The sequence below is a fragment of the Typopeltis vanoorti genome, chromosome 6 (assembly GCF_054136105.1).
Source record: "Typopeltis vanoorti isolate ZY-2024b chromosome 6, IOZ_Tvanoo_1.0, whole genome shotgun sequence".
Taxonomy (NCBI): domain Eukaryota; kingdom Metazoa; phylum Arthropoda; class Arachnida; order Uropygi; family Thelyphonidae; genus Typopeltis; species Typopeltis vanoorti.
In genome coordinates, this window is record NC_143554.1 from 86,179,533 (window position 1) to 86,194,057 (window position 14,525).

Below are 14,525 nucleotides of genomic sequence, written 5' to 3' on the forward strand. Positions count from 1 at the left end.
TTGTTTTTCATTTCATTCACTTTATTCAAAAAAAAACTTTTTTGGAAAGGCGCCGAACATCAATCGCACACACAAGAAAAATACTAGGCGCCGACTCTGTTAATAATCATCGATGTACATGTTCATTTTATATATTTATCGCTATTTTCTTCTCCTTCTACATAGGTGGCAGCAGTAGAATATATCTACGTTTGTTATTCGTTTTTTATGGTGTTTAGTAATGGTTACTTTTGTAAATGAATGATATTCAATTTTAAAAATGTAATAGTGAAGGAACGTTATGTTGATTCGATGTGGACTAAATGCTTATATACAGGCATTGTAATAAATATATTCACTTCCGAAGGAAGAGTATACAGGCACTGTAATAAATATATTCACTTCCGAAGGAAGAGTGTTTTTATGTTTTATGAGATATTAAATATTGGTTAACAAGTAAGTGTACTTATCTTGATTTTCAGATAAAAAAATGGTAATAACAACGATTGCTCTTTAATTATGTAACATTTGATCTACTTGTGGAGTGTATGAAATTTGGTTCTGGAATTTGAAAGTGGCTGCCGTCCCAACAAACTGGATGTTTCTGTTTATTTCTACATAACTTGAGTAGGGTGGCAATGCTAAATGCAATTCGTTTTTATTGATAAGCATAATTTGCCTTGCATATACATTCATTTGGATTGAAAAATCAGACACTGGTTGTCTGGGCTTGAACTGAAGTAATGTTTGAAACTTCAGCAGGGTTGGATTTAAGGTTGTTGTGACCTTAAGCTATTACTTTTAAGAGGTCTCTATTGAGTAAAAGTTACCAATACCGAGCCAGAGTCGGTTTTCATATGTTATATTATTAGAAACAAATAAACCCAATGTACTTCTCATTTATATATATATATAAGGCTGAAATTATATATATACATACACGTATATATATATGGCTGTTTGTAAGGGTGAAAACCGAAATAGTGATCGGAGTAGTAATCTGCATCTCAATGACCCATCAAAATATCTTGGTGTTTATAGGCTATGGGGCAAATAGTCACCTTGCTAAGACAGAAAAATCTATTGAACAGTGCATTGAAGACCATATCTGAGATATTGAATACCAAAGAAGTGAGACCTCAGCTTTGTCATAACATGTACTCTAATCAGCTGACCCACAGGATGCTTTGGCAATGAGACATCGTGTTATGGGATAAGTCTAAACTATTACACTGTTGATATGACATAACTAAGAGAAGAATTTGGGAATTCTTAGAAATGAAATTGGATCCAAAACATATAAAATGTAACCCAAATACCAACTTGTTGGAATATATCCTAACTGTCATTTACCAAACACATATATGTGAATGCATAAACACACACAATGTGTTCAGCAATGCAACACACAATTAGAAATATTTTTAAAATCATCAGACTCTTGTACTCCATTAATTGCTTACTGTTTGTCTACTAGTTTTAGCTCTTGCACCTGAAAAAATCCTGTAATTAGCATGGAATGTTGTGTTTTTTATTAATATAACTATTAATATGTTCTGTGGCCATACAAACTCTCTTATTAATATCTGTCCATGAACCAGCAAAGTCTACATATATATTTTTTTAAATGAGATTTCCATTTTCAAAATGGGGTAAACCTTTATCACCAGTGGGTGGGCAAAGTTAGATGATCCAGGATCCTGTTTTAGAGACCAATCATGGAATTTCATGCCTCTAGTAAGCAACATTGGGGTTAATGCACCATTGGATGAAAATAATCTGACAGCTAAAGATATTCACATATCCAAGATATGTGAATATCTCGGATATGTGAATGTGATGTATAATAGATTCATATCTATTGCTGGAGATTGGAGATACTATCTACATCCACATGATGACTACATCCACATGCTGATGCTGATTAATTAGGCATGTATTTTTATCTCAGCATGATGAGGGGCTTTATTCAAGCAGTTTCTCCACTCATTGATTGCTTTTGCACTGCACTGCCTATCATCACAACTCCTAGTGTCCCAGCACCAACTCATTCATTGTCTGCTATATGACTTCTATCCTAATAAATGTTTAAATACAGCTAGGGCTTTTTAAACATTTGATACAGGGTAACCTGTATTAGTATATAAGACAAATAGTTATACCTGTAGAGATTTGACTATATATCTACATGTTATAGTCCGACCACATAAGCGAGAGCTGTTGTTGGGAGACTGCCAAGAAGAGTCAATTCATGTTGAAGGGGAAAAAGAAATAAGGCAATGTACGAATTGGTCACCAACACGCGAAATCATGTGCTTTATACGTAAAATTTTCCAACTGTTATACAAGCAAAATAGTTACCACTTTAAAACCTACGGTGATCTAGAGAAGTTAAATTTATAAGAAAAGAGAAGTTAATTTTCCGATCTGTAATAATAAACACTCATCCCACAATACGATTGATTACCCTATTATTGGAATGAATTCTCCTTCGTTTGACATGTGCAGAAGGTGTTGAAGGGTCTCGTATTTGTGGACGTTAGTAATACAATGAAGAAACATGCTGTCATAGGATGTGAATACTCTATCTATTTGTCACTATGGTAAAAGACTGGCTCATCCAAAATCAACTTCAGGTAAAACTGTGAGTTAATGGAAATGTGTGGAAGCTATCAGATTCAAAGAAATGCACAGGTGGTCTCAGAAAGCAACACCAGACTTGGGGAATGGTACAAAAAATCTTGATAGTCTGATCTGGAAACTGGCATTCTGTAGGGATTCAAGTTAGTAGTAACTACGTAAACAACTTGGTTTCTACAGAAGGTCTGATGCATTATACTCCAAAAATCAACATTTTCAGCCTTGTTGACTAAGGAAATATTGGATAGTTTGCCCATTCTCCAACCAACAGGCTGTACACAGTCTTTGACATAAATATTGTTACAAGTTCCACAAATCACACTGACCACAGAATTGGTGAGCCCAGTTTTGTTGCACCAAACATTCATGTTGATCAGTAGAGAGAGAGAGAGAGTTCTATGGGGTAACATGCAGTGGGAGATTTTGAGAACTGTGTAGCTGTAATAGTACTATTCGAAGTTGGAATGCAGCCACTTTTTATTTTCAGCCTGCTAATAATAACACTCGGGATCAGTAAGATGTTTGTGTTTCAGAAAATTAAACATTATGTAAAACGTTATTAAACGATACAGAATACATATCTGACTACCAAAGAACAGGTCGACAGCTCTGCATTAGGACACAACAGCTTATGAGGGCATGCCTCTGTAATAATCCTGTGAGAATGCAGAGTGATGTCATGAGAGAGAGAGATGAACATTTTGCAGAGAACAATGTACCGTGTACTAACTGATGACCTGGGGGTGAGAGCCTATTGTCATTCTACTAACACTAGAACTTATGCACAGATGACGATCAAATCAAAGGCACTTCGTCGGTATGCAAACAACAGATACAGAGATATCCTCTTCACAGATGAGAAGGATTTTACCATTGAAGAGTCATTTAACTGCCAAAATGATTGGGTATATGCCCTGGATGGTCGCACAGCATTCCAGGATTCAGAGATCATCAACCCGGATCAGTGATGGTTTGGTGAGGATGATATATCAGGGGTATCAAAGTTGTTGCATTTCTTCAAGAAAGGGGTCAAAAACTCTTCCAGAGTGTATCAAGAAACTGTGCTGGAATCTGTGGTATGCCTCTTCTCATTGTAGGTAGTGGACCTTGCACACAAGGCGAGGACCATATATAGGAGACAAAAGTGCTTGACCACATATCACCATCTGATTGGCCATCTGGAAGTCCTGATCTGAATCCATTGGACATCAAATTGTGGTTGGAGCTTGAGAGAAACAGTTGGTGGTGAGCAGTGGCAGCCTTTCCATTGGATGTTGTGCATGCCATCAATATGTGGCTTAACAGACTTTGGGCATGCATGAAAGCAAAAGGAAGACATTTTGAACATTGAGTACTGCTATATGCATGTTGTACATGTGGTTTGTATGTGCTGAAAGCTGTAAATTATTTACTAATTGAGGCTGAAGTGGCTTGAAAAAGTCCAATGTTTAGTCTATTGAGCATGTTTTTTTTTGGATTATCTGACTTTTAGCCCATCCCTTGCCTAATAGTGATATGTTGGTTTACAATCTTTTATGGTCAGAATTTGAATGAAAAAAAAAAAAAATTCAAAACCACAGGATTCGTTGCTTTCAAGACACTTATGAATAATAATAGACCATTGAAAAGGCTATGATGTGGAGCAACAAATTGTGCCACATTCATTCTTTTACAAGCAGTGCAAGTGCATGGCTGGTGAACATCTTATGCCCAAGTGCTACATTTCACCTGTGGTGCACTGCTCTAAAGCTGTTTCTTTTGATATAGACTTGGGCCTGTAATTGTGGTCATCCTTGCAGGATGATCACTGATGGATGCAAAGCACTTCTGGATAATGCGGTGCTTCCTGCATTGTGGCAGTTTTATGGAACAGATCCATTTCCCTTTCAGTGCATCAGTGGCATGTCATACTGCAGGTGCTTTTCCTGTATAATTTAAGGAAAGTGAGGTGGAAAAACTTCATCCTTGCACAGAGTCCTATTCTTAATCCACTAGAACATTTTGAATGAACTGGAATATCATGTGTAGACCAGATCACTTGGTTCCACAACGCTATGGTTAGTGGTCATGTTGAAGGAACAATGCTACACAATACCTGACTTGTATTATAACAAACTAGTGAAGAGTATGTCTGTCTCTATAAGGACAGCAAGTGGTTTTTTTGGTTCATGATTAAAACCAAAATGATAAATTTAGTTTAATCCTTTATCCAAGTGTGAGCAAACAAAGTTCGCACCTGAAAGTATCTTCAAGACTGGGGTAAGGTAGTACAACACCGGGCAACTTGTTGCAAAGGTGGACCAAGCTAACATCACTCCTATCTCAGTATCTCCCATAATGCAAAACACATCTCCTTGCAGATATGTATAATGTTATGCATTAAGGGAAGGGCCACTATCCAGACTAGTTTCGACCTTTATTGAGGTCTCTTCAGTGGGAGCCAGGCCCAGACTTTGTTTGTTCACACTTGGATAAAGGATTAAACTAAATTTATAATAGTCTAACCAAGTGAAAAATAAACTTTAAACATCTTTCTCTAAATCCAGAGTAATTTAATAAAAAGGTGGCACACCTTTTGGCCACTCCTATAGGTAAAGATTACCTCGCTATTGCTTCTGCCTGGTATCTCCACTTCTGGGCCTGGCCCCCACTGAAGAGACCTCAATAAAGGTCGAAACTAGTCTGGGTAGTGGCCCTTCCCTTAATGTATAACATTATACATATCTGCAAGGAGATGTGTTTTGCATTATGGGAGATACTGAGATAGGAGTGATTGTTAGCTTGGTCCACCTTTGCAACGAGTTGCCCGCTGCTATACTACCTTACCCCAGTCCTGAAGATACTTTCAGGCACAAACTTTGTTTACTGACACTTGGATAAAGGATTAAACTAAATTTATTATAGTCTAACCAAGTGAAAAATAAACTTTCAAGATTAGAACCAAAGTAGGGTACTATTGAGGTGTGTGTGATTTAAGTTTCTGGAAATAAAATGCTTGTTTCAGCATTGCAGTTGTATGCATGTATATAGTTTAGTAATTATGAGTTTTAAGTTTGAGCGGTTGACGATTTTTTTTTTTTTTTTTTTTTTTTCCCATTTGCTAAAATAGGACTGCTTATTCCAAAATAATTTGTAGAAATAATAATTTATATGTTGCTTGATGAGTTTAATGAAAAATAAATTTAGGATCTAGGATCTTCAGTAAAACATTTAGGTTCATATATGGTGAGTTGTATCAACATACAAGAACACTGTTATAAAATATACTTCTTTTATGATTATTTGTGATCATATTCTTGTTTGTCTTTTATGCTTTTTAACTTTAAAGTAAAACTTAGCTGGATATATTTATAGAAAATTTTAGGATTGGAAATGGAATTTATAATGCTTAGCATGAGACTGCTGCATCAGTAGCAATATAATAAAGGGGGGGGGGGAATGAATAGACATACTAGATTAGTTTGAATAGTAATGAAATAATATAAAACTGTTAGATATCAAAGCTGCATATCTCTTTTATATCCTGTTTCTTAAAATCAGTTTTAATATAATATTAAATAAGTAATATATAAGTAATAACATATATGCAGTTAACATATACACTGAGTGACCACTTAGGAACAACTATTTTCCATTTAGGAAAATAGACCTAATTCCCTGAAGATGTTCAGTCACTTGGCTGCAGTTTGCTATGTAAATGAAGCAGACAGGCATCTGACAGTTCTGTTTTTTGTTTGATGCATCAGAATAGGTAAAATGCATGAAGTGACTTTGAGAGTGGTATGATTGTTGCTGTCAGACATGCCAGTGCCAATATCTTATAAGCATTTACTCTCCTGGCTTTCACAACATTATTTTAGGTGTACCAGGAATTGTGTTATAATCAGACAGTTTCAATCCATTGGCAGTCCTATGGACGGAAACAGCTAATTAATGCACGAGGTCAGAGAAGAATTACAAGGATTGTGAAACGTGATAAGAGGGCCATGACCAATGAAATCACAGTTCAGTACAACACTGATGGTCAGAACATAATTTCAGAGTGCAAAGTTTGTCATCCGCTGTCATGAATAAGGTGCAGGAGCAGACAATCATATTGGGTACCACCACTGTCAGCTAAGAACAGGAAGATGTGACTTCATTGGGCATGGGATCACCAACACTGGATGGCTGGTGACTGGAAAAATGTCACCTGGTCTAATGAGTCCCGGTTGATCTGTATTGTACTGATGACAGAACCAGAATATGATGGCTACAACATGAAGCTATGGACCCTTTCTGCCAAGTAGCAACAATTCAGGCTGGTGGTGGGAATGTAATGGTATTATGGGAAATGTTTTCTTGGCACATGCTAGGTCTCCTGATACCAGTTGAACATTGCATAAATGCCACACCCTAGCTTAACATCATCACTGATTGTGTTCATCCATTCATGGCTGTAGTTTACCTATTGTCAAATGGGTATTTCCAGCAAGATAATACGCCATGTCACAAAGTGCATAGTGTGTTGACATGACAGCAGGTTTCCTTTACTTCATAGGCCAGGTCATTCGCCAGACTTTAACCCAGAAGAGCATCTCTGGGATGAGGCAGAACGAGCAGTTGGCAGCAGAAACACACCACCATCCAGTCTGCAACAGTTGGGCAGTGCCATGGTGACAGTGTGGACAAACAAACATCCTAGACATTTTAGACAGTTATATCAATGCCACAGAGAATATGAACTGTTCTTAAGCCAAAAAGGGGGATCTCACTCATTATTAAATGCTCTTCCTAATAAAGTGGTCACTTGATGTATACTAGCCACATGAACTTTGTCTTTGTCTATGATTCAAATCTCAAAAAATCTTGCAATATTTATTTCCTTTTCAGTTCTAATTTATTTTATTAATTTTTATGTTTCAGTATGGCTTCTGATGAGGATGATTTAAAATTGTTTCTAGATGGACGTAGAGATCGAGAAAGAGAGAGACCAGAGAAACGACGAAGGTATGCTTTACTGGAAATTACATTAAATGTTGTTTTGTTTATTATAAATAATAGACTTAAATAATATAATAGAACATTTTAAGTTTCAGCTGGAAATACCAAGGGAAGATTTATTTATCAAAAATTTGTATTTGATAAATTCCATTGTCAAATATCATGTGTCCCTAACGGTAACATAGAATAAAACAATCCCATAACTTATACTGTTTCAACCATATTTTAAACCTGTGAAGGATTAAACACCCAAGTTTCTCAGAAAGAGAGAGAGACCTCCCCCCCCCCACAAGAGACCATTGCCTCTGCCAATGATTGTTAGTCTACAAATTCATCTACTCTGGTAACTAGAAATAAACCTATACCAGTCTTTTTTTTTTGCTTATCTATCATCATTGTGGAAGTTGTCACAAGGCTGCTTAAGCACCATTGTGCTCATCTCTGCAGTCAGCAGCTCACAACTTAAATGATTATCAGTTGCTGACTGCTTCAGCTGAAGCACTTAAATGGCTCTTCATATGAATCAAATGAAGTGAAAGGCCTAAATTAGTTTCTGTAGCTCATTTGATAACAACAATGTGTTTTAGTTGTAAAGATCTTGGTTTGATTTCTATGAGATGTGCTGAAATGTGTGGCCTTCTAATGAAGAAAGTTGTAGTAATATGTTATTACTGCAGTTTCAAAAGTAATTGAAAGATATTGAATTACACCAGTATATTTGGCACCAAAGTTTGAAGCATAACTGATGTGACTGTGTAGTTTGCCAAAGAGTTGTTTGTAGACAAAATTAAAAGTACTATATCAGCGTGTGTGCTTGGGGGAGGAAATCATCATCATATTTAACTGGAGTCGGCTGGATTTCTGTTGCATCTGGTACTAGCTCAGTTATATTCTAAAGATTTTTGTTAAATATGTCATCATGGAAGTAATGGAAAAGATTGGTATAGATTGGAAAGACAGAAGGCTAATTAATTCACTATATATGGGACAAACTGCATGGTGAGAGACATATATGGTACAACAGAACCAGTTATCATTGGACGAGGAGTAAGACAAGGCTGTTCTCTGTCACCAATTTTGTTTAACATGTATTCTGAAGCAATGTTAAAAGAAGCACTGGAGAATTTGGAAGAAGGCATAAAGATTGGAGGTAGACAGATATTTGCAATAAGATATGCAGATGACAAGGCATTATTATCAAATACTGAAACAGAACTACAACATCTGTTGAACAGATTATCAGAATCCTGTATCAATTATGGAATAAAAATTATCATCAGAAAAACAAAGGTAATGAAAATAGCAAGGAAAGAGGCAAATATGGATATCAGAATAAATGGGGAAAAATTGAATCAAGTAAAGACATTTAAATATCTAGGAAGTGTTATTAGCAGTGATGGAAGATGTAAAAGTGACATAAAAGCAAGAATAGTGATGGGAAGAGATGCCTTTAATAGAAAATGGAATTTATTCAGTAGTAAAATGGATCGAAACTTAAAGAAAAGACTAATAAAATATTATGTGTTTAGTTGTTGCCCTCTATGCAGCTGAAACTTGGACATTGAAGAAAGAAGAAATAAAGATTTTGGAAAGCTTTGAGATGTGGATTTGGAGAAGGAGGGAAAAAAATCAAATGGACAGATAAAATAACTAATGATGAGGTCTTAAAAAGAGTAGAAGAAGAAAGAAGTCTGTTAAGGAGGATAAAAAGAAGAAAAAGAAACTGGATCTGACATATTCTGTGAAAGGGAATGGAATCATCAGAGATGCCATCGAAGGAAAAATAGACAGAAAAAGACCCAGAGGAAGGAAAACAATGCTAGATGACATGCTGAATGGAGACAGGTACACAACCTTGAAAAAGAAGGCTCAGAACAGAAGAAAGTGGAAGAAAAGTTTTTGCTACTAAGAGAAGAACCTGCTCAATTGCATAATACTCAAGAAGAAGATGTCATCATTATACTTTCAAATATATGGAAGCAGATGCAAGGTAGAGAAAAAGAATACTGCTGTTTTTATTTTGTATGTCAGCAGAATTTATATCAAGCAACATGGTCTTTTTTTTTTTTTTTTTTTTTTTTTACAGGATGAATGACAGTGTTGATTCTGTTAATCATCCAAAAGACAACTGTGATTTAGTATCATTTGAAGAGTTTACATAGAATGGGTATAAATGGAAGATGAGAATTTACAGCTCCAGTCCTGGTTATTTTGATATCACCAATTCGGTCAATAGTTTTTAAAATTGCACTTAATTAGGCCCCCCCAACTTATGCTGATGCTCAACGGAAGATTCAATCAATGCACAGTCATCGCCTTCTGTTCTCATGATGTGATATGAGAAAGTGATAATTGGATACTGAATAAATAAGAATTAGTTGTTAGTTTGTGACTTTTCCAACCAAATTGTATTAATTGGCTTAAACTACAAATAGATGTGATAGTACAGTATAATTAGTTATCTTGCTGACTGGCAAATTGTCTGATTAAACATGGCCTTGATGGTTTTTTTTTTTTTGGCAAGGAACTAGGTCGAACTGTGAAAACTCAACTATTAGAGCAACTGCAAACTTAACAAAATTGAAGGTAGATAGACACTCTTAAAGATTGAAATTATCTATGGAAAACAGGTGGGACCAGGAGAGGAATTACAGATATGCTATGTCAGCATAATTGGCATTATATTACCAAGACATAGAAGACTTAAAACAGATAGGATATATAAAATGGTGTATTCAGGTAATATTGATTTGGAAAAAGGAATAGCAAATATGGCACTAAGCACAAAGGTAGCCATCTTTGAATGGCAGGCACTTTCATGTGGCAGATTGGTAAAGTTTGGTGTTTTGAGACTTCACTAGTGAGGGACTGAATTTAACCTAGATGTCGAGTCAGAGTCCAAAAAATTTACAAAAGTTATTTTGATAAACTAAAAAATTTCTTTCTTTTTTTTTTGAAAATAATTTAATTGTAAATAATTTATGTTTGTATATAAATTTCAATTGATGAAAACTTCATTATACTATATTTAATTATACTCTGTTTTACTCAACTTTACTGGACTTATTAACTCAGTTTTACTTAGCTTTATTTTACTTTCTTAAGTAACTCAGTTTTATTTCTAAGAAAATCTGCCTATTTGACTTTACATTATTTTAAAATTTGTGAAAAGCTGTATGGTTGGATACAGAAACACATCATCATCAAATTCCTGTAATGTACCCTCAAGTGTACAGGATATGATAGTACTACATGAAAAATTTACATCATTACTAACTTCTTATCTACAATTTTCCTCCAGATCAGTCTGTTACTTGTCAAGACTCCAATATTATTAGATCTTATATTTCTGTTTTTTTTTTTTTTTTAAATAACGAAACCTGTGGTGCGTTCATAATTAGAAGAAACACACGTATAAACCACAGTGAAAATTATTTAATTGTAAATATTTCATCCTAAGTATCTTAGGACATCATCAGTACAGTATTTAAACAAAAATTAGGAATAACATACAGTTAGGGCGCATGATTACAATAGAATCTCATGAAAACGTGCATAACGTGCTAAAGTAGTACAAAAAAAAACAAAAAAAAAACGTTAATTATTTAACACAGTTTTGTATGATAATTTCCCATACTTTAGGAATAGTAAGAACATCGTTGCGGTTTAGGTTTGGTCTGTGTAGTAGGGCTTCAGAACTTTCTTTGTATAATATAATAATATATAATCTCTTTGTATAATATATAATCTCCTTTATCACCAAACCTAGCAAATTTGGAACACCTTGAGGAAAAAATATTCACTTTTGAACCCAAACCAAAAATTTGGCTAAGATATGTCGATGACATATTTGCAGTATGGAATCATCCCGAACCTGAATTACAACTGTTTCTAGATGAAATTAACCTTCTTCATCATCGCATCAACTTTACGTTAGAAAAAGAATCTCCACAGGGTATCTCTTTTTTGGATTTACACATCAAAAGAAAAGAAGACGGTTCCATCGCCACTTCCGTCTTTCGCAAGCCTACATTCTCAGGTCGCTACATTCACAATTCTTCTGCTCATCATCCATCTCAGAAATCTGGCATTATTAAATCACTAGTTTCCAGAACACACAAATTCTGCTCCTCTGAAGAATTTTTAAACCAGGAATTAGAAGTTATCAAAAATATAGCCATCCTAAATGGATATAATCCCAAAACAACTCAAAAAATCATCAGTCACTTCTGCATACATCAAACCAGACAGGAAGAAGTGCATAGGATTCCCATACCTTACGTTAAAAGCATCTCAGAACATCTTTCTAAAATTATGAAGAAATACAATTTTGCCACTACTTACAAACCTATCAACCAAATTTACAAATTATTACCTTCTCCTAAGGACAAATTCTCACCCTTGATGTTACCTGGTGTTTATGAGATTCCATGCTCATGCAAATTATCTTACTTTGGACAGACAGGTAGGTCTGTTCAGAAACGCATCTCGGAACATCAAGACCACACTCGTCTTCTTAAACCGCAGAAATCTGGCCTCTCTCAACACGGAATTGAAAATCCAAACCATAGAATCCATTGGGAAAAGGCTAAACTTTTACATAGATCTTTATCTTTATTTAAACATGAACGTTTATACAAAGAAAGTTCTGAAGCCCTACTACACAGACCAAACCTAAACCACAACGACGTTCTTACTATTCCTAAAGTATGGGAAATTATCATACAGAACTATGTTAAATAATTAACGTTTTTTTTTTGTTTTTTTTTGTACTACTTTAGCACGTTAGGCAAGTTTTCATGAGATTCTATTGTAACCATGTGCCCTAACTGCATGTTATTCCTAATTTTTGTTTAAATACTGTACTGATGATGTCCTAAGATACTTAGGATGAAATATTTACAATTAAATAATTTTCACTGCGGTTTATACGTGTGTTTCTTCTAATTATATTTCTGTTGTCTAAGGCACTTTGTACCATATCAATCCACCTATATCTTGGTCTTCCTCTGGGTTGTTTTCCTGCCAACCCTGGCAGAGAACACTTGTTTTGCCAATCTTTCCTCGCCCATTCTGTTTAAATAACCATACCATCTGATATTAGCTCTGCTAATGCATTCCTGGATGCTGACAACGTTCTTTCCTAATATTCTCATTTTTAATATGATATTGCCATTGATGCCATCTGTTCACTTCTATAATCTTTCTCAGGACTCTCATATCTGTGGTCTTTAGTCTTTGGTCAAGTGTTTTACTTCTGACCCAGCTCTCAGATCCATAAGTTAAAACTGGTTTGAACACTGTCTTGTATACAGCTAATTTAGTGTTCTGACTAATTTCTCTCTTATTCCATATGAATTTATTCAATTGACTTCCCACCATACCAGCTTTGCTGATTCTGTTGTCTATTTCTATATTTAATTTACCATCTTCAGTAAAAATCGTGCCTAAATAGCTGAAATGTTTTACTTGTTCCACAGGTTCTGAATTCACAACACAGTTGACATTTTCAATGATTCTGCCTATTTTCATTGTCTTTGTCTTTTTATTGCTGACCTTCATACCATATCTATTACAACAGCTATTCAATTTAGTCAGAGAATCTTGCAGACTCGTAGTGGATTTATTGATAAGTATAATATTGTCTGCATAAAGCAAAGAGCTGACATTAACTTCTCCAATTTTGATATCATGTTTAATACCACTTCATAATGTGATCCATATAGATAATGAATAACAGAGGGGATAATGTACATCCTTGTCTCACACCGATTTAACATTAAATCATCTTCCTGTACTTCCTTCAATTCTAACTGCTGACTTACAACTCAAATAAAGACTAAGTATTGCTTGATATAATGCTCCATTGACACCGTATAACTGTAGTGTATTAAATAGCTTCTCTCTTGGCACCTTATCATATGCCTTTTCCAGATCTACAAAACTCAAATAGAGATCTTTGTTATATTCCCATGATTTCTCCACTATTTGTCGTAAAGTGAAGATCTGATCATGACAGCCTCTATTTGGCCGGAATCCAGCTTGTTCTTCACCAAGCTTTTCTTCTACAATTCTTCTCAACCATTTCTCAAGTATACTTGCATATATCTTTCCAGGAACACTCAGTAGGGAAATACCTCTGTAATTTTCACATTCAGTTTTATTTCCCTTTTTATATATGGGTGCTATGAGAGCTCTACTCCAATCATCGGGAATTCGTCCCTCTGTCCAGACTTTCTGAACTATGCAGTGCAACCACTGCAAGACTTTTATGCCACCATACTTCAGCATTTCTGGTCGAATATCATCTACTCCTGCTGCCTTTCCACATTTTAAGCCTTTGGTAGCTTTTTCTACTTCAAGTATGGATATGTATTCCTGACTGTATGCCTGATGAGTGTTTTTTTACCACTGTGCTATCACTTCTTGTTTCATTTAGCAATTTCTCGAAGATATTACTCCATACTTCAAGGATATCTTTTTCTTCTGTTTTCATGTCACCTTTATCATCTCTAACTCCTTTTACAGTACTCTTTCCTCCATTTCTAAGCTTCTGAAATAACCTCCAAAATATTTTGCCACCTTCTTGATATTTATTTTCTATATTCTTGCCATAGTCCTCCCATGACTTTTGTTTAGCTAGTTTTACACAGTGTTTAGCTTTCTTTCATTTGTCTCTGTATTCTCTAAGAGCACAAGCTGACTTGTTTGCCAGAAATTTTTGATATGGTTTCTTCTTGTCCTTCATTGCCTCTTTAACTTCCTGTGTTCACCATGGAGTTCTGATTTTTCTATCCTTGCAGACAACCTCACCACATGCCTCTCTGGCAGAATCAATCAATGTTTTCAAGACTTGCCACTTAATCTCTAAAGTTTGGTTCCTGTTTGAGAACAGGAACCAAATATTTTTTCTTCAATAATCT

At 35.2% G+C, this 14,525-nt stretch overlaps 1 protein-coding gene across 1 annotated transcript in view; it reads left to right on the forward strand.

The window, feature by feature from the left end:
• Positions 1-208: 208 nt before the first annotated feature.
• LOC150105665 (putative ATP-dependent RNA helicase DDX23) overlaps positions 209-14,525 on the forward strand; it is a 238,942-nt gene continuing 224,625 nt past the window's right edge. The window contains exons 1-2 of the mRNA XM_090394985.1: positions 209-435; positions 7,525-7,608. Of these exons, the coding sequence (XP_090251111.1) occupies positions 7,526-7,608 (83 nt within the window). The 5' untranslated portion in view covers positions 209-435; position 7,525. The remainder of the gene's footprint in view (positions 436-7,524; positions 7,609-14,525) is intronic.